Source organism: Lepisma saccharinum, chromosome 10, assembly GCF_977018435.1.
Source record: "Lepisma saccharinum chromosome 10, izLepSacc3.1, whole genome shotgun sequence".
Lineage (NCBI taxonomy): Eukaryota > Metazoa > Arthropoda > Insecta > Zygentoma > Lepismatidae > Lepisma > Lepisma saccharinum.
In genome coordinates, this window is record NC_139238.1 from 6,620,169 (window position 1) to 6,641,145 (window position 20,977).

General features: G+C 36.9%; 1 protein-coding gene across 2 annotated transcripts in view; it reads right to left on the bottom strand.

The window, feature by feature from the left end:
- LOC145993741 (teneurin-m-like) overlaps positions 1–20,977 on the bottom strand; it is a 540,838-nt gene that overhangs the window by 16,972 nt on the left and 502,889 nt on the right. For both annotated transcript variants that reach the window (XM_083129491.1, XM_083129492.1), the window contains 5 exons: positions 17,241–17,417; positions 14,680–14,915; positions 11,289–11,461; positions 10,149–10,398; positions 6,262–6,497 (listed from right to left, as the gene is read on the bottom strand). In XM_083129491.1, coding sequence (XP_082985617.1) covers positions 6,262–6,497; positions 10,149–10,398; positions 11,289–11,461; positions 14,680–14,915; positions 17,241–17,417 — 1,072 coding nt within the window. The remainder of the gene's footprint in view (positions 1–6,261; positions 6,498–10,148; positions 10,399–11,288; positions 11,462–14,679; positions 14,916–17,240; positions 17,418–20,977) is intronic.

Consider the following 20,977-nt stretch of genomic DNA (forward strand, 5'->3'; position numbering starts at 1 on the left):
GGGTCCATTCAGGGGTGGCGCTAGAAATTTTAGACCAGGTGGGCAGAAGCTCCATATTAATAGATTAGGGTGGGCAGTATAAACATGAGACAATATATAGTATATATGTGTATGTAAGATGTATGTATCCCCCTCTCTCTTACACTCCCCATTTTCCTCTTACTTCTTTTCCCTTTCCTTTTCTTGTTTTCCTCTTTATTCTTTTCTAATCTTTTCTGGCATCTTGTTCCATTTCCCTTCGCTTTGTCTCTGATGGACACAATTATTTCAATACATTCTAATCACATTCTTTCGTGCATGTTAATACAGTGAAATAAATGTGAATTAGGTTTAAGCTTGTGCTGCAAATACAAGGCACATACTTGATTTTATGTATTCGACGGCAGTGATAGAAAGTGCGATGGTAGACAATCGTGCAGTTTCTCATAATTTAAATGCATGTTCCTGAGCATAGTATTTTCATCGTATGAGTTTTTGACTGAAAGAGTTTTCTTACTCCTTGGGGGTAACTTTTTTTAGCTTATAAAATTTTTACAACTGACAAATCTATCTGAATGTTTGTAGTAGTGGCGATTGGGTGCCAACGTTTGAGGGGCAAGGACAATATACTTTTTCTTCGTAGAAAAGGCTTAGCATAAAGAGGCCATAGTGCGGGGGCAAAAGGTGGCAAAATGTGGTGGGGGAACTGCATCCCCCACTTCCCGCTCCTCCTAATCGCCGCCACTGAATGTTTGGATTAACATGCACGTCTTATTAGGAATGATTTAAACACGGAAAACCAATTCTTTGTTCATTGTCCATGAAGTATTCCTAGGCTAATGAAAGACTATTTTGACAAAATAGCACTCACAAGTAATAAAAAATTTGGTTTGGTTTGAGTTTTAAGTCCTCTTTATGCAGAGTAAGGCTAATCGGGACTGGACCTACGGTTTAAAGTGAGATCTGAACCACTGCAACAACTGTATCAACACCAAGCACAAAATGATCTGGATTTGAACTTGATAAAGATTGGTAATACAAATATCAATTTTGATCACTGTGCCATGTGCTTCCACTGGGTATCGAACCCGGGACCCTTTGATTATAAGGCGACGACGCTACCAGTACACCATCGGGGAGGCCAAAGTAATAAACAAGTAAGATTGAAAAATCTGTACAGAATTGAAGAGATTATTAGCTAAGTTGCTATTCGTTTTCTGAACTGTCATGTTACTAATGCGGGAGAAGCAATACACGTATGGTTTCCCTGGCGCCAGGAACCACTGTCAAAGTAATAATTTATGAGGGTTTGTATTTTGAGTGTCAGCGTCTGTTTGTTTTCGCCCCTTCGTTACTTTCATCTTATCACCATTGAACCTTATCGTCGTCATTATCAAAATTAGCAGAAAAATGGCTTTAAATAAAACAAATCAAACACAACTTACTCTTCCAAAAATGAACTTCCATTAGTTCATAGCTCTTAGAAAGTTGAGGTGGTAGTTTCAATTGCACAGAGTTTCATTAGTGGATCAAGGCAGCTAATTCCGTGAACAATGACGTTGTTTTCCGAAAGTCTCAAATATTTGTCTCAGGCAACCACCCTCTTAAAATGGACGCATCTTCTGTGGTGATAAAATGACACGTTTGGTGCGAGTTCTTTCTGTATATATTTCCCGAATGACATAACGCTGTCGCATTATAATGAAGAGGTCCTGTGTTCGACTCTCCCCTCTTCTGGTGGAAGCACAATGCACACTGGTTCAGACTACACGTTAAACTTTAGGTTTAGTCCTGATTAGCCTATCTGAGCATAAAAGTGGGCTTAAAAACAAACTAACGAAAACGTCTTCTATATACTTCGTGACATAACTTTTTTTTTTTTACTTCAGCTGCATCTACAGATTCTGTTGATATTTTTGGCTGATCCATGTGGCAAAATTTATGTGTGGAAGGAGGATTTCTAAATAGGATAAGCCACCCATAAGCAATTGAATAATTCTGTAGCTTTTTCAATACATAACTGGTTTATTAAAATTTATTCACTTCAGTATTGTAGTGATTATTGTGATTCCTTCTTATTAGTAGAACAAATATAAAGTCGATATTTCGCATACCATATTGATATTTGAAGATGACAATTGTAATGAAATGAAAATGGGACACTTCTGGAATTTCAATCCAGAGCTAATTAAATCTATATTATACTCTCTACCATACTTAAACCCGAAGGTTTATGGCTGCAGCAACACAAGCCTTCCATCTGTCCCTATCCGGAGCAAGATCAATCCAATCTTTCCCACCCTTACCTATTTCTTTTAGGTCCATCTCAACGTCATCCCTCCATCCTCGTCTTGGCCTTCCTATTGGTCTCTTACCATCAGGTTTCCCAACAAGAATCCCGTAAACTATTCTCTCCTCTGCCATTCGCGTCACATGGCCTGCCATCTAAGTCTTTTTGAATAAATTATTCTAATAATAATTAAAGAATCGAAATAATTTATTATGTTTGAGGAAGTAACGCTAAGATGATGTTTTTATTTGTTTATTTGGTGATTATTTTAACCGTACCCAGGCCGGGATTTATATACGTATGTGGAGGCCCGGAGCTGCAGTCCTCAAGTTCAACCTAAATTCTGATCTAATCTTGATCATACCCTGCATAATATTGATCCTCCTAAGCCTACTAGCTGCTTTTAATCATGGAAGTATTCATTTGATCACAGTTTTTGTTTCAATAGCTAGTAATAACTTTTACTTTCTAATGACAAAATTGGCTTTTTATGGGTTGATAATATGTGAACATTTCTAGCATAGATAATATTCACAAGTATAATATATACATGTTATGAACAACAGAATACACTTATTTATTGAATCATTCATATATCCCCAAGTATATGTACTTATTAAATTTGATTGGGTGGGCAATTGGGTGGGCACAGACATTTTTGGGTGGGCACTTGCCCACCCGTGCCCACCCCTGTCGCCGTCCCTGGGTCCATTTTTCCTTCTCAAATATTTACAGCAGAATTAATCAATTTTCCGTGAATTGCATAACACACAGGATAATTCTGACTTCATAAAGTGTCGCATTGGTAAATAAACTCTAAATTTTGTGTTTAAGAGTCTATTTCGCATTTTGCAGTTCATTTCTCATGATTTTGACAAGCATGGTAGGAAAATGCACCTCACACCATACAGAAACATGAAAAATTAACATTGCAATGTGTTATTTCAAATTTCGTGTTTTCATCAAAAACGAAATATGCATGCCTCTACCAATAGAGTACATATTAATGTCTCATCCATAATTTTAATATTTAAGCTTCCAGGACAAAAAAAAAAGTTTTTACATACACATTCATGGTTTCGTTCGTGTGACGATATCATACATGTCTTTTCCATGTACACTGGAACTAAACTATATGTGACTATTTTTCATAACAACAAATTGGCTGCGTTTAACACTGCAAATACATATGTGAGTGGCACAGAGCTGCTCAGTTTGAAATATGTGTATGTACGTATATATGTAAATGTATCTGTACGCATTTTATTTATTTGTTTGTATTTTTAAAGTGAAGGGATGGGGAAGGTATATGGAAGTAGATCAAATTATCCCATTTAATTTTTTTGGTAAAAAAATTACAAAGGTGCACACTGATAACACAGGCCTGCGATGAAAAAAATACAAGGGAAGTGATAGGTGAACTTTATGTATTTTGTCGTGCTGAGTTCGAAAAAAATAAAGAAATATGTCTATCACGTCAAGTTTTCTTGAAAAATTTAATTGTACGTGGATTTGTATTAACATTTACCATAAATATGTTGTTTCGGCGTGGAATAGTTTTCCTCCCTGCCTGAACATTACAAACTATGTAAGAAGACTTTATCTTGCGTATTTTGGCATGAAACTCGGAGACCAGGACAAATCGTGGGCTCCTCATAAAGTGTGTGTGCAGTGACTCAATGATCTACGCTTATGACTCAACGGAAAGAAGACTGCTTTACGCTTTGGAATTCCTATGATATGGAGGGAGCCGAGAAACCACTGTGATGATTGTTACTTTTGTGCCTGCCATGTCCGTGGGTATAACCGAAAAAATCACAAGCTAACCTCTTATCCTGAGAACATTCTATCGGCCATACGCCCCGTTCCTCATGGACCTGATGTGCCAGTGCCTTTGCCTCCAACTGAATTACCAGTCATCTCTTCAGAGTCTTCAGACTCGGAACATCCAGATGGCCAAGGCTCCGATACCGAATATAAGCCCTCTGGAGGCGATTCACCTCAGCCCTTCTCTCAGGTTGAACTTAATGATCTGACTAGAGATCTGGGTCTTTCGAAAGAGGCAGCTGAATTGTTGGGATCCAGATTGAAAGAAAAACATTTATTGGCCAAAGGAACCACGTTTTATTGGTACAGGAATCGAGGAAAGGACTTTGTTCAGTACTTTGAGAAAGCGGAGAACCTGGTCTATTGTTCTGACGTTCCCGGATTGATGAGCAAATTTAATATCACCTACGATAAAGATGAATGGAGGCTGTTTATAGATTCATCGACAAGGAGCCTGAAAGCTGTCCTTCTTCATCACGGAAGCCAGTATGCATCTGTACCAGTTGCACACTCGGTACATTTACAAGAACGCTATGAAAACCTGGCTCTCGTCCTCAACAACATAAAATATGCCGACCACGGTTGGACCATTTGCGGTGATTTGAAAGTTATCTCCATGCTTCTTGGTCAACAAGACGGATATACAAAGTGCCCATGTTTCATTTGTGAGTGGGACAGCCGTGCAAAGACTCAACATTGGGTCAAGAAAGAATGGGCTAAAAGACAAAATCTTGAACTAGGCACCAAGAATGTGATTCGGAACAGCTTAGTTGACCCAAAAAAGTATTGTTACCCCCGTTGCATATCAAATTAAGTGTAATGAAGCAATTTGTCAAGGCTATTCCAAAAGATGGCGATTGTTTCAAATACCTGTGCAAAATGTTTCCAGGTTTATCTGCAACCAAGTTGACAGAGAGAATCTTTGTTGGTCCAGATATCCGCAAGCTCATGAAGGATAAAGACTTTGAGACTAGCATGACAACAACAGAGAAAGAAGCTTGGGTTGCCTTCAAAGATGTGGTCAGTAAATTTCTGGAGAATTACAAGGATCCTGACTATAAAGCACTTGTTATGAATATGTTGGACAAATTTCAAGCGTTGGGTTGCTCCATGAGTGTCAAACTACATTTCCTTCACTCACATGTGGACTATTTCCCCGAAAATTTAGGAGCAGTCAGCGAAGAACAGGGTGAAACGTTCCACCAAGATATTAAAGATATGGAGTGCAAATATCAAGGACAATGGGACAAGAACATGTTAGCCGACTACTGTTGGATGTTAACACGAGAGAGGCCTGAGATTGCACATAAAAGAAGAACGTCAAAAAGAAGTTTCAAAGGCAAAAGGGTACGTACTTAATATAAACTTTGTTTGTGTTCGGTTTTGTTGTTTGTTCAGTTTACAATTTGTGTCAAACGTTCATGTACACATACATTGCTCCTCATGGTCAATCATCTATTTTATGTACGTTACCTTAATAAACACAAATGAACATAATACGTTGGTGCTTTTTTTCTAGAAACTTCACCATAATGGGATGTTAAAAGTGTAAACGCAAGGGAACTTTGTGTTTTTCTCTCGACCAGAGGTGTCTCATGCGATCTGGCAACAGTGGTTTTCTTCCATTTAAACCTATACAAAATAAATTCAATTGCTAATAAATCAATTTGCATCACCAAGCATCGATTTTACATACATTTAAATGGATCAAAACCACTCTTGCCAGATAGTTCATGCAAAATTGTTAGCGAAAATTCCTTTTTACATAGGATTTTAGCAAAAATATCTATATCGATTTTACAAAAAATCCTGATGTGATGGAAAAAAATGGAGGTCATTTTCGTAATCAGCACACCCAATAACATAAAACTCAGCGTACACGTCTCTTGTATTTTTCAACAACTTCAATTTTGCAGGCCTGTGTAATTTATGTAGATTTAGTTGCAACAAAATACAGTTGTATCTGCCCAAGTTTTGCTGATTTATTGATAAAATATTCATGCCAAACATGTTGGTCAGCATGCTGCCACTTGCACGTGTAATGCGCCATTTTGAAATGAACGTGTGTACTCAAATACTAAACATATTATGTAGCATTTCAAGACTGGCGTACCATTTCACATTGAACTTAATAAGATAGAAAGAGTATACGATCCAATTTTTACCTTTAGGATACGCTAACTTTGCATCCCTCGCCAGAGCTCCATCGCCGCAATGGGCCTCATCACCAGGCAGGCATCTCTCTCCCGATCCGACCGCAGTCTCCCAGTTATGATCAGGATCAGAGTAGTCGTCCATGTTCCGAACCCGGATAATCTGATGGGATTCTGGATCAGATATATAAAGTGTGCCATCGAGAGGACTCAAGGCAAGGTGATAGCGGTATGAGACCCTTGTAGCACTGAAAAGAAAAAAAAAATAATACTAATAAATACATGCCAGAAGAATCTGTAGCAAACAGGTTTCATTTAGAATTAATATCGACAATATTATCCAATTATTGCTGAATGGAAATAAAAATTTAACCAGGGCAAAACAATACTGAGAGTCCTATTCAGCAATGACTTTATTATTAATGCTAGGTAATAATGTTATCCATATCATATATCCATATCATATCTAACTGAAAGGCAATTAAAATTGCAAGTAATAACAATACATCTCTGCATCCACTGGTCATAACACTTTGATACAGTCAAAGCATCATGAAAACTATAAAGAGAGCATTATTAGAGTGGTGAAATACAGGCACTTCAATGTATACCTAATTTAGAACTTTCAATGCAATGAAACTGTTACTTAAAACATCCCCAAAGTAGAAAAATTAAATCAATCTGTCACAAACACACAACGATTTTAATTCCAGCTGTACTGAAGAATTAGAACAAAGTTTAACGGTAAAACTAATTTTCTTTACGAAACTTAAATACTCTGTGCAGTCATTCTTATCTCATTTTGGTAAAAGTTTGATAGTGTCCAGGCAAGGTTAGATATATTGACACAATATCATCCACAGAAAAAGGCTCTTTTAAAATTCTCCCTCCGTTTTTGAAAGATGAATAAAATTTGGTGTCCTCTGTAATGAAATTGAGGCCTTCCTTGCTTGTGGTAAATGTTTTCCCCCCAATTTATAAAGGCCCCACCACTTTAATATTCATGTACATACAGCAACTTCCCAAGCTCGTAGGGAATCCATAGAAAAAGTTTATCAATATTGTCTAAAGTTCATGGATTTTTTTGCATCATAACTCTTTTGTCTCACAACTGTCATTGTCCTGCAACTAAATGAGCATTTGGCATTATTAATTTCCCCGTTTTCTTGGTGAATTTTACAATGTGTTACGATGTGGTACACTGAGCATATTTTTCTTTACAGCATATATAGAACCATTAATGTTATATTAATTCTAACAGAACACTATTGTAAAAATGTCGGGTGTACCTTCAAAATCTCTTCATCAAAATGCTAAACATGATTCCTGATTCTGACAGTGTCAGACTTTTGAAACTCTCTTTTCCATACTGTTAACACTGTTAAGCCTTGTTTCTATGTTAATAAAACATTGAAATGCTGATCAAGGCAAATATTTATAGTAAAAAAGAATATACATTGAATCAATTTATTGTGAATATTCATCTGAAGACGACCCCGTTAGAGGGTGGAAACGTTACGTTATTATGTATATATTTTATAGGGTGGAGGCATTAGTTTTGGCCACTACCCCACTTATGGCCACTTTGCTGTTCATATTTAATTGGTAGCTACCTAGGTGATCTAAAGCCAATCAGAGAACAGCTTACATAAATCAGTGTAAAATAAGCTTTCCAATTGGATATCCATGTTTCCTCTTTGTACTTTCTGTAGGAAGTAAGCTTGTTGTAAGAAAGAAGCTGCTTGTGATGTTAGAACATCTTATACATTTTCGTAAAAAAAACAGAGCTACAATAATGTTTTCCACAGTTGTTATATATATCAGGAACATATAATTTGTTCAGAGGTAAGTTTAAATGTTAGGATTGCAGTATTCATATCCTGAAATAGAAATAACCACAAAACAGTATGTGTAGACCACATGGACATTACTAGATGCAGGTTTGTAATGATTCTTTGATTATGGCCACTGAAGAAAATGATTGCAGTTTATTAATGTATTGCTTTTTTTACAACCATGACTGGGAAGGTGAACCAGCAAACCTTTCACTCTACAATGTGTGGGAAAAATTTGTTGAAGAATCAGAAATGGACAATACTAATGATGACCCTGTTTTATCCCAGAATGATGCTAATTTGATTCCACTTCGACATCCCAATAATCTTCCACAAAATGATGAGTCACCAACAGCAAGTTGTGGGGACATGAATGAAGTCCAGCTACAATCACCATCCTCTACTCAGATGAGTACTGATACCAGTACTCCAGTGCAGCAACCATTGGCATCTTCACCGTGGTTGACTCCTAGAACTCCATTCAGGTGACACCAATAAGGTCACTGGCTTCAGTTTTCAATGATGTTGCCATTTGGCCACAAACAAAACAATCAACCAGCAGATGGAAGAAGGAATTCACTCCTAGTGTAGTAACCAGTGACAAATTGGTTGAATATCATGAACAAAAGGAGAGAGAGAAACAAGAGAAAGAAAAACGGAAACAAGAACGTAAAGCAACCATGGAGCTAAAGAGAAAACAAAACCGGTCCAAATCATCTAGTTCCATTGTGAAAAAAAAAGACACAAGTTCATCTGAAGAAGACTGGATGGAAACTGGAAGTTCTGATGATGATGTTACAGAAGAGTCTGATGAAGACTTAGAGGAGTGTACATTATCTTCAACGGAAAATTTTAAAATTAGAGATTTTATTCTCGTTAAATTCAGTTGTAAAGGGGAAAAATCTCCTTGTTCAACCATATTTCGGTATGTGGCTGTTACTTCAAAGGTATTGAAGAAAAGTGAATATGAAATACAGTGCTTGAAGAGTGTAAATGTGCAGAAGACATGCTTTGATTATATAGAAAATGATTTTTCAACAATAAATATGAATGACATTATGGGGAAACTGCTGGAGCCTATCCAAATACAAGAGGGGCGACATTTGATAACAAAATTTCCTGGTCCTGCTAACACACTGAAAAAAAAAATGTAATTTTCTGTATAACATTATTGCTAGTGAACTTGCATTAGACATATAATTTCCTTGTGATATGAAGCTACTATCTAATGTGTGTAAACTTTTTCTCCTTACTTTTATTTTTGGAACTGACATTTTGTTCATGATGGTTGCGGTAAACGTGGTTTAAAATTACTTAGATCCAGTGGATCTTCGAAATTAATAGGATTGAACCATTATATTGTGCAATGCGGAAGTGCGAAATTTTCTAAATTTCACGTAAGTGACATTTTGTTGTTTTGTTTATTATGGAGTGACCTCAAAAGTCTGGAAATGTTAATTTATGTTGTTCAACTACATTTACATTATGTTCATCCATTGAAAATTATGTTATTTAAATTTAAAATATTGTGTTTCGTCTGTATTACTTCATTATTTGTTCATAGACAAGGTGGCCATAACTGAAGAATAGTGTCACGTTTGGTTAATATTTTTAAAACTTTTTTCTGACTAACTTGTTTGTATTTGTTAATGCTTAGTCATAATGTACCGGCTCTGTACCAGTGATCATAATTTTTGTAAGCCATCAGGAAAATTATTATCATGTTAAAAGTTGTATACTATTGTACATTCTCCTTAAGATGGCCATAACTAATGCCTCCACCCTACTATAAAAGTTTGCCTTGGTCAGCATTTTAATGTTTTAATCCCATCCTGTCAGTCATTACTCAATACTTTGCATGTCATGACATCACAAACAAATTCTATGCAATGAATGTTCTTAAGCAACACGTGTAAACTTGATGTGACTCTTGCAGAAATGGTAGTATTGCAAGTGGAGTAAGCAAGAAAATTGTAAAATGTGTTTCTTTGCCTCGTGTCATTTGCCACTTTGATCTGATATTTCCCTTAAACACACAACATTACAAGAGCAAACAACACCTACTTTAATCTCACAACTGTCCGGACTGTTCCATCGACCAAAATTCTTCGCACCAGGTTGAAATCTCCCACAAAGATGGATCCATCAGCAGCTGCAGCAAGAGCTACAGGAGCGAGCAGCCTTTGCTTTGCTGCCTGGCCGTCACAGTCAAAACAGTCCAAGGGACGTTGGTGGCCATTTCCCATGGTAGTCAGAATCACTCTTGGTTTGTGCTTCAGGTAGATGTTTGATCCGTCGCCTTTCTGAAGGATACCTGAAATAACAAAGTACAGGGTAATTTAATATAGCAGTACATTTTCAGATTGTGTTCCTACACAAAATGCAACTTTGAAACAATTTTTAAAAATAAAACCTAGGGATGATAACTAAATCTGATAGAATATAATTCAAGGGTAATGGCATTTTCTTTATACATCTAGCATTTGCCACACACGCTTTACAAGGATGCTTCATTGCATCCGATAACAAACATATTCAGCCTTTTTACACTACTGGGGTTGTGTGCTGCAAAACCAAGAGATCCAATTTTACAGAGAAGTTTGTTCTTATAAGGTGATGTATGTCATCACTTATCAACTCACTAGTTCTTTTTATACAGAGTTTGAGAGCATCTTTGCAAAACTTACAAAAAAATGCACAATAATTAACTCTTATCTTAAACTTTAGTTGTGTAGTTTTTAGACTACTGTTTAAGAATTATGCTAAATATTTCAGTAAAAATTAATTTGAGAGAGGAAAGAATATCATATATTCATACGACCCACTATTTTCCAAAGGGATCATGAAGTGTGTGACAGGCTGGCAATTTTTACATGAGCTGATGTTTCCTCGATTTCAATTAAACAAATAGTTTAATTACACTGTCAGTCAACTTTGTTAATTTATGATGATTGGCAAAGTGTGAAACAAGAAGTGTCTGTGTGTGTTGCTTAGTTTTTGTCTCGTATACTTCCTCAGGAATTTTGGGTCCTAGTCTACTCCACTAACAAGTAAATATAGTACTGGTAATACTATCTAGTAGCCTAATGCTCAATGTTCTGAACTTCGGCATAAGCATTCAGTTAAACAAAGTTAGAAAAGTAACCAATAAGAAGCATACAAATAAACAAAGTTGCACAGTATTTACAACTTTCTTTTGCTTACCTTCATGAAAGTTATATCTGTGATGAATGTCCAGATTCCAACCACCTACTTCGGATATACTCATGTCATGGCCACTTAACTTTGTTGTCTGCACATCCCAGATGACATCTTTGCAATCGTTATATTCATACCCAACTTTCACCATTGCTGTTGTCACGCCATACACACGTTGTCTAGAATAAACATATTACTTGTTAATAGTACTTATTCACTGCACACACTCACACAATATCACATATAACTTATACACAACATGCTAAATAGTCTACACTGATGAATGAAAGAAACAATGAAATTTATATGACACTGAAATTTCACTATGAAGGGGTGGGAATTCTAATAGAAGAACCCCCCTTGCACTTTGAGCATGGGTTAAAGTGCATTTAAAAAAAAAAAATATTTACTCTACAAAAAAATTTCCATTATACACTTAACCTTTTGTCCCAAGCGTCTCAATCGAGATACCCAAATGTAACCCTCATGGTCCCAAGCGTCTCAATCGAGACGCTGTGTCAAGGTCATAGTTTTTTCGTTATAACTTTTCTATTTTTGGCTAGAATTTTGAACACATGTATTTAACAGAAATGTTTTTTTGCATTTTTTGTCTTCATGAAAATGGAGGGGAAAAGGTGGGAAAAGGGACTTCTCTTTTGCGTCTCTTTTAAAGGTAAAATTTTTGCCGACAAAGGAAGACTGGCTTTGTTGTTCTAAAGCAATGCTTTTCACTCCCTCCTGTTAACTGCATTCGAAGGAAGCTTGTTTATCAGTATCCGATGTCAAAATGAAAGTTTTCCGTGAGGGCGCAAGCAGGGGGTGGGGGATGGGGGAGGGGGAAGACTGGTTGTTGAATCTGAGTTGTGAGAATGGAATTTCAAAGCGCGCTGATGGAAACCTTTGTTTTTTTAGCACAAGTTGCAACAGGGGTTACCCTGCATTGTCTAAAAATAGAATTTCAAGCAGCTGCAAGAATCAGCGCTCATTTTTCACTGCGTTCTAGCTTTTCATCCGTGAATGTTGTGCGTAGGTGTCGTTTTGTGCCCAAGTGCGAGGACATTTTTTGGGTGAAGTGACAATTTTTTAAATAATTTTTTGGGGTTTTCTCCCTCCCCCTCCATATATACACCAAATTTGCATAAATTTTGCATTTTGTGCATTTTGACATTTTTTTCGGTGGGGGGGGAAACACCATTTTTTTAAGAAAAGTATTTTTGAGGGGATTTCCACCCTTTCCCCCTCCATATCTACGCCGAATGTGCATAAATTATATATTGTCTGAATCTGTGATTCATTCTGCGTACAACGGTATATCTTTCATATCTCTAGGGCATTTAGTTTCTGAGCTATAGTCATTTCAATGTAACTCTGCATTTTGAAGCTTGAATCAGTGGCGTGCCGACCATTCCTTTTGAGGGTACAACTCAAGTTACATTGGTTATATGATAAAAATGCAAATATTTTTGTGTTCCTTACATGTCAGCAATAATTTCTATGTGCATTTTGAACTTTTCATATCCTTTTTTTCGGGGGGCGGGGGGGGGGGGGGGGAGAAACCCCATTTTTTAAAAAAGTATTTTCAGGGGATTTCCCCCCCCTTTCCCCCTCCATATATACGCCGAATGTGCATAAATTATATATCGTCTGAATCTGTGATTCATTCTGCATACAACGGTATATCGTTCATATCTCCAGGGCAAATAGTCTCTGAGCTAAAGTCATTTCAAGGTAACGCTGCATTTTGAAGCTTGAGTCAGTGGCCTGCCGACCATTCCTTTTGGGGGTACAACTGAAGTTACATTGGTCATATGATAATAATGCAAATATTTTTGTGTTCCTTACATGTCAGCGATCATTTCCATGTTCATGTCGACACTGTCATGTACTTTTTTCTTGGGGGGAGGGTGAGGGAACCAATTTTTTTTTCCGAAATTTTGGAATTTTGAGAGTTAGCCCCCTCCCCCCTGCTACATATACGCCGAATTTACATAAATTTCATATAGTCTGAATCTCTGGTTCATTCCGCGTACAACGGTATATCACTCATCTCTCTAGGGCAATTAGTCTCCGATCTACACTCATTTAATTGAAACTCTGCATTTTGCTCAAAATCAGCTCGGGACAGAGAGGCTTACATGTGAAAATGGCCTTGGGACTTAAAAGGTTAATTTATCTGTAACATTTATTACCTACAGAATTTCAATGAAACAATGAAATGTATATGACACTGACATTTCACTATGAAGGGGTATGAATTCTAATAGAAGGACACCCCCTGCCCCCCCCCCCCCCCCCCGCACTTTGAGCATGGGTTAAAGTGCATTTAAAAAAAAAGTTTTTATTTACTCTACAAAAAAAATTTCCTTCATAAACTTAATTTATCTGTAAATTTATTACCTAGAGAATTTCACTCTTTTGATCGATCCTCGATTGAAAATTGTTGTCTCTTCTTTTGTGAAAAGTGAAATCACACAACTGTCATTCACTTAAAATACCACATAATTTATGCTTCATGCTGTTAAAATATGTATCCTAAATTTGACTTACGTACAACAACATATATTGGAAAATTATTCCTTGAGTGTTTGAATCAATCTGGTTCATTTCAAGCAAGGTGAATGATAAAAATATAACTAATATTATCAGCCACATAATGTTAACAATATCAGCCATCTTGATTTGATTAAGATGCAGTTCTAACTTTCTAATCTAACAACCTATATACACTCATGCTTTACCCAGATTTTGAACTTGGCTTCGAAGCACATGGCACTGACCACTCGACCATAGAGTGTCGTGCCACAAATACTTGTAGTTGCTTACTTTCTTGCATCCTAAGGAAAAATTAATGCCTCTTAGGAATTTTAAACACAATGTAAGTGCTTTTTAGTCAAATTTAACCACCACCTAAATATTTGCATACACAAAATAATTGCTTCAAAATGAACACTGATAAATCAAACTACAAAAATAAATTAGCGATGGGCTGATATGAAATTTTGGCAGATACCGATAAAGTACCGATATAAAATTTACCGATACCGATAACCGATATTCTACCGATCCAATATAAAATTAGAAATGGTCCTTGAAGAACTTGAAATGTTCATTGATCTCCTTAATAAATGTGCGTTTCGAGGTGACTGCAGTGCAAAAGAAGTTGACTATTTAGACATTTACTTTTTTAGAAGGAAGGGCATGGAGATTATCCATAAAAATTACAACAAGATGGCAGAATTTTGCACTAAATTATAAGATATTTATCGATATATCGGATCGGTAAAATAATCAGTAATTTTACCGATAAATCGATATGCCTATATCGGCCGATACCGATAGAGTACCAATTAATCACTCCCATCCCTAAAATAAATACCAAAAAAAAATAGTTTGTTACCTGTACACATTCAGTCTGTTCCACGCATATGTAAATTTGATATCAGGATCTGCCTCAAAGGTCTTCTCAAAGAGAATTCCCTCAATGGTGATTCTCAAATGGACTAGCTTCAATGTTGGTGGGATGGCGTTAGGAGTTAGCTGTAGCTGTATTGTTGAGAGGTAACCCGCTGCTCGAGAACTGTGATAAACCAGGTTCAAACCTGTACCAGCTATTTTAAGGCTCTCCTGAACAACCTATTATGAAGAAAACATACATTACAGACTCTGCATTCGTTAATAATAAATATAATTAAAATTTCTAGATACATTTACATGTGACATCTACACATCTACAATGTGTTCGTAAAGTCCAAATAGTAAAATTGACTGTTCCGTTCTTTTCTTGCAGTAAATAATGCTGGCGGAGGAGTGTGGTCCCCACACTTGCTGGATTTTAATCGGTTGAACGTTTTACCTCTGAGGTATCTGAAATTTTCCATGTAAAGGGTGAGAATTCAAGATCTGGCCCACCTCTGCACCACAAGGTTAACAAAGATTTTTTAAATATCACATCATGGAGCATAAATAATATATCGGGTGATCAGTTTGAAATGTCAGAAAAGTAAACTGTTGTGTACAATTGGTTAATGTACGTATCGCCGAGCAGTTTGTTGTAATATATTCAGAAAGGGTGTAAGATTGATTGATTGATTTAGTTTATTTTACTTCGCGTTTTGTGCCTCTTGGCTAATTTGCGAAGATGGGGATGAGTGATAAAATGATGAAATTGATGAATGGACATTCACAAACAACCAAGCCCGACCAGGATTCGAACCCGGGACCCTTGGCGTCGCAGCGCGATGTGCTAACCACTCGGCCACAGGGTCGGGCAGAAAGGGTGTAAGGTTTGAGTGAGTGCAGGTTATCAGACTTCAGCCGCGTGGCGCTAGCATTCATGGCAGATAAAGATAGTGGTCACGCCACAACAGCGCACAATGTATCATATGGGATGTGAAATTTTCGAGTGTTATATGCACACTAGTACAGCCACATAGCTGAAGTCTGTAAACCTGCACTCACTCAAAACTTACATCCTTTCTGTATATACAAGGTCTGCTCATACCGAAACCAAACTGTCAAAAAAAAAAAAATAATAATAATAATAATAATAATCAAACCAAATAAAAAGGTACCGTATTCTGGCAACACTGCAAAGAGCTATATCTAAACTTCCCATTAGTGCATGTTTTGGTATTGGGGCAAGCATGCGTCATATGCAAGTCATGTGCAGGCAGCATACAAAATACGTGCACCAAGATGGAACAACGTTACAGCATAAAGTTTTGTTACAAATTGGGTAAAACATTACAGATGATACGGGCAGTGTATGGTGATGCAGCATTATCAAGAACCCAGGTGTATGACTGGTACAATCGTTTGGAAGATGGACGTGAAAGTGTCCAAGATCAGGATGCCCTTCAACATCAAGGAATGGTGACAATGTGGAGAAAGTTCATGCACTGGTGAGAGATGATAGACCATGAATTTGTCCCTGAAAACCAAACAATCAATCAGTGGTATTAAAAGGAAGTGTTTGGTCGACTGAGAAACAGGACGAAGCGGGTTAGGAAGGACCTCTGTGATTCTGGCCAATGGTTTCTGTTACACGATAATGCTCGGCCTCATACCGGATTGTCTGTACAACAACACCTTGCTAAGCATTCAGTGGCAGTGATCAATCACCCTCCATATTCTCCAGACTGATCGCATGCTGATTTTTTCCTTTTTCCCAAGCTGAAGATGGCTAGGAAAGGGCAAAGATTTGACGACGTCGCAGACATTAAATTAAATGTTATATGTATTTTGCGAACACTTACTGTCAATGACTATCAACAGTGTTTCCAAGACCTGTACAAACGCTGGTCAAAGTCTATTGCCTCCTCTGGTGAATATTTTGAAGGTGATAAAGTCTGTTTTCTTTCCTAAATAAAAAAAAGTTTGTCTTTTTTATGAGCGAACCTTGAAGTACAACAAACTGCTCAGAGATACGTACATTAACCTATTGTACACAACAGTTTACTTTTCTGATATCTTAAACGCATCACCCGGTACATAATTACAGTAAAATTGAGTAATAGCATCTGTATTAATCCTAATATCTATCAAACACAACTCAAATATTGCAAAAGAAAGTGTGAAATTCCACTTACTGGAGTAGATTTCTACATGAAACTACTGCAACATGTACAGGCAATACCCACTCCAGCCAGTTTCAATTAAGTTTTTATTAACTCAGTGTATCAAACTGAAGAACAGTTTGCCCACAACAAATTTGAAATTTCTTGTTTGTCCTTTCTCACTTTCTTCAGAAACCTACATTTAGGGCACCACTACAAAGATGTTGATTTTTCCAGAAACACAGCCAAATTTCCTGGCATTTCCATGACTTTTCCAGAAAAAGTAAATTCCCCGATTTTTCCAGGTTTTCCAGACTGGTAGACTGGCTTTATTAACCATTCAAAAAAGACCTGACAAATTACTAAGAGCATGTGAAACTGAATACACCACAATCCAACTTACTTGAGATTCCGCTAATATTGCACTGCGGTCTGGACATGCACCTTGGAAGCCATGTTTCCATGTAGCAAGCACCACTGGTTTCATGAGATCATAGTCATGAGCTTCACATGAATGGGGAGTAGGCAACACTGCTTTGTCATCTGTGGTTCCCATGACAACGATGTCGATAATTACCACCTGTAATTACAACATGGAAGATCAATAATAAACCTCAAATGTATATGAATGAGACAGTTTTGAGCTACTAAAATTGTATTTTTGCTTTCCTGGCAATCATATTTTTTTTTTTTTTTAAATAGAAATTTAGTGTATTTCCTTGTGTATAAAGGTCACTTGTTATGGACATGGGAACTAGTCAAAGGGTTAAAATTACTGACTTAACTGACCAAAATAGAAAAAAACTGATCAAATACTGACTAATTACATACTAACTAATTTACTTGAGCTCACTGAGAAATTGGAATTTGAAAAGTGGACCTGGGATATCATTAAATATACATATGGCATCACACAGTTGTTTTATTGGACAAAAATAAAACAATATTTTTGTAAACATATTTTCATTTTGTACTAAACATAACAGATTAATGCACTGGAAATAAAGGTGGCATGCTAATATACGTATGGCCTCTAAACTGTAACATTTTAATTTAGTTCAAGAAAAACCCAGTAAAATAATAGTTATTAGAACTAGGTAATAAAAATATATTCCATGATTAATTGCAAAAAGTATTTGTCAAGTTATCATATATCTCCAATAAGAAAAAAAAATACAAATTACAGTCAAGAAAACAAAGGTGAAAAATAGTGACTTTGCTCACTATTCTTTAAATTAACAAATTACAGACCAATGACATTTCCGACCATTTCAATTGGATTGTTTCTTATCACTGTTTATTCTTGTTTGGACTTTAAACCATTACTGTTATGTGATGAAATAAACTTTGGTTACAAAAAGAACTAGAAGAAAGCATAATTTGCTTTTGAATATAAGCCAACAATTGCATATTAAGGTATGTTTGAGTACATACTTCAAAAGATGTTTTTTTTCCTATCTGAGTGATGTATGTAAACTTGGTATAGAAATAAGAAAGGTCGCAATTACAGTGGAACCCCAATTTTACGTTCCCGCTTTATATGTTCAATCTTCTTGGTCCCACCATAGCAAAATGTTAGAAAACTCTCCTCAATTTTACATTTTCTCGCATTTTAGGTTTCTTCAGCTTGGTCCCCTAAAGAATGTAAAATTGAGGTTCCACTGTACTTCAGAATCTTGTGTCGACTTGTACAAGGGTGATTCAAAAAGTAAGGTAACAAGAGCTCTCACGTGTATCATGGGGTGTAAGGGGTGCTCTTTCCACGTAGTGCACCCAATAGTCAACCTCACTTCCACATAGTACATCCTGGACTGCAGACTAACGAGGTTCTGGCAACTGGCCCCATAGCCAGTATAATTTTGTTTGTGTTGACCTGTGTTTTGTCCTTATTTGTACTGAGTGCTCCTTTACAGCCTCAGCTTTTAACGAAAGTCAGAAAATTGCCTTAGTGCTAAAGCACCCAAAATTTTAAATTCAAATAAAAAAAAATCACATGCCTCCTCTTCTTCGAATTTACTGCCAGTCTTGCAGCAGAAGAGCACAGCTTTATCACATAGCTGTTAGATGGCGCATATGTTGCAACAGACCCTCAATTAGAAGATGGCTATGGCTGCGCTCACAGAAACATTGTCAAACATGGAAGTGCATAGCGTGATCAGGGTTTTGGGTCTAAAGTGCAACTCACTAGCAGAAATTCATCAACATCAGGTTAAGGTGTATGGTTCTAATGTAAGGTCACTGAAACAGGTGTGGGTTTGGTGTACTGAGTTCAATAACGGCAGTTCAGATGTGAAAGATGAGGAACGACCTGACCCGGTTGGCCAAGCACATCTACCACAGATGACAATTTGTGCTGCATTGAAGGTCCGATGCAGGATGATCGTCACATTTTAAATAAAGATATTGCCATGTTGGGTGCCAAGGCAACTCACACAAGGCCACAAAGCAACTACGATGGGATTGTCTCCCATGCACTTGATGCAGTTTCATGAGAAAGAAGTGCTGTTCCAGCAATGTATCGTTACATGAGATGAAACGTGGATGCATAATATGATACCGGAGACAACATGGCACTCAGAGATTTCCATCTCTTCGGACCATTGAAGAATCACCTGGGTGGTAGGCGATTCACAAGTGATACGGAAGTTCAGCAAGCTGTTATGATGTGGCTTCAGGGACTTGATGCAGATTTCTTCCATGCCAGCATTGATGCCTTGGTGTACCACTGTAACAAATGTTTCGGCAAAAATGGTGGCTGTGTTGAAAAGTAGTGCGTATCAGTGCCATATATCTGCCTGAGGAATAAAATTTGTCCATGAGAGCTCTTGTTACCTTACTTTTTGAATCACCCTCATAATTATGTTATTCAGCGTTGCTTTTCTGCCATTTTTGACAGAGAATGAGAATGAGTAACAATTAGATGAAATTATTCCCATGCTCGGATTCAAACCCAAGAACTTTGGTGTTACTTCAGAATCATAGCAAAAACAACAAAAAATTCTCATTCAACAATAATGTGCCAAAGAATTCTAAAATTGTTACAGGAAGTGGCAGTGCATAATTGATTTATTTATTTAATTTAGTTAATGTCTCATTTCTGCCACTTTTGGCTAATAACGATGATAGGAATGAATGGTGAAATGATGAAATGGGTGAAGGGACACTTACCAACTTATATGGACAACTGCAGGTCCCGTGGCAGAGTGGTTAGCACATTGCACTATGATGCCAGGGGTCCCAGGTTCGGTTCCTGGCCTGGGCATGGATGTATGCAAGTGACCATTCATCAATTTCATCATATCATCACTCATCCCCATCCTCGCAAATTAGCCAAAAGTTGCACAAGAAGTGAAGTAAAATAAAGCAAATCAATCAATCAATTATATGGGCAACACACTTTGCGCACAGTGGATTACACTGGCTGCGATGTTCACTTTTGGGTGCCTTCAGCAAAGGGAATAAGTGAAGCTGCATGGAATAGATAGAAACACCATAAAAAACACTGGAAATAGAGTGAAGTTGCAAGAGGAAAAACGGAATTGGTAGAGATGGAGAAAAGATTGAGAGAAATTGAAAGATTACTTCATGCAGTACTGTGTGGACTCTATCAACTCCTGTGCTCTGAAAAAGTATTGGTCGGTATCAGCCAAACCAGATACATCAACATAGTTATAACAGGGTGTCTACCAAATTAACAAATCCAAAATTCTTGACTATTTCTTGACCTTTCTCTCCTTCTTCTTGAGCTTTCCCCCTCCCTTTCTTTCTTATCATTTATTTAATCGCCTCCTATATAGGTGTGGTTGCAAAATTATGAAAATATATATTTTTATTCAATGAAAATCCCCACCACAAGGCCGGTTAAGATGAAAACTGAAGCTGTACTTTAAGAGAGATTTGGACTTGCTTTAATTATTAATGCATGTAAAAAATTAATACTTCAGACTTCATCCTTAATAGGGAATGGCCATATTACTTCATTTAATATTTTTACAAAACTTCACGCATACAAGAATGTAATTCTTGAGAAAAATAGTGAACAAATCTTAACCACATCTCAATACTATTTTAGATTTCCAAATATTAAATTTTATCAAATATCAGTACAGGTATATAATAATGTAAGTTCACTACTAAAAA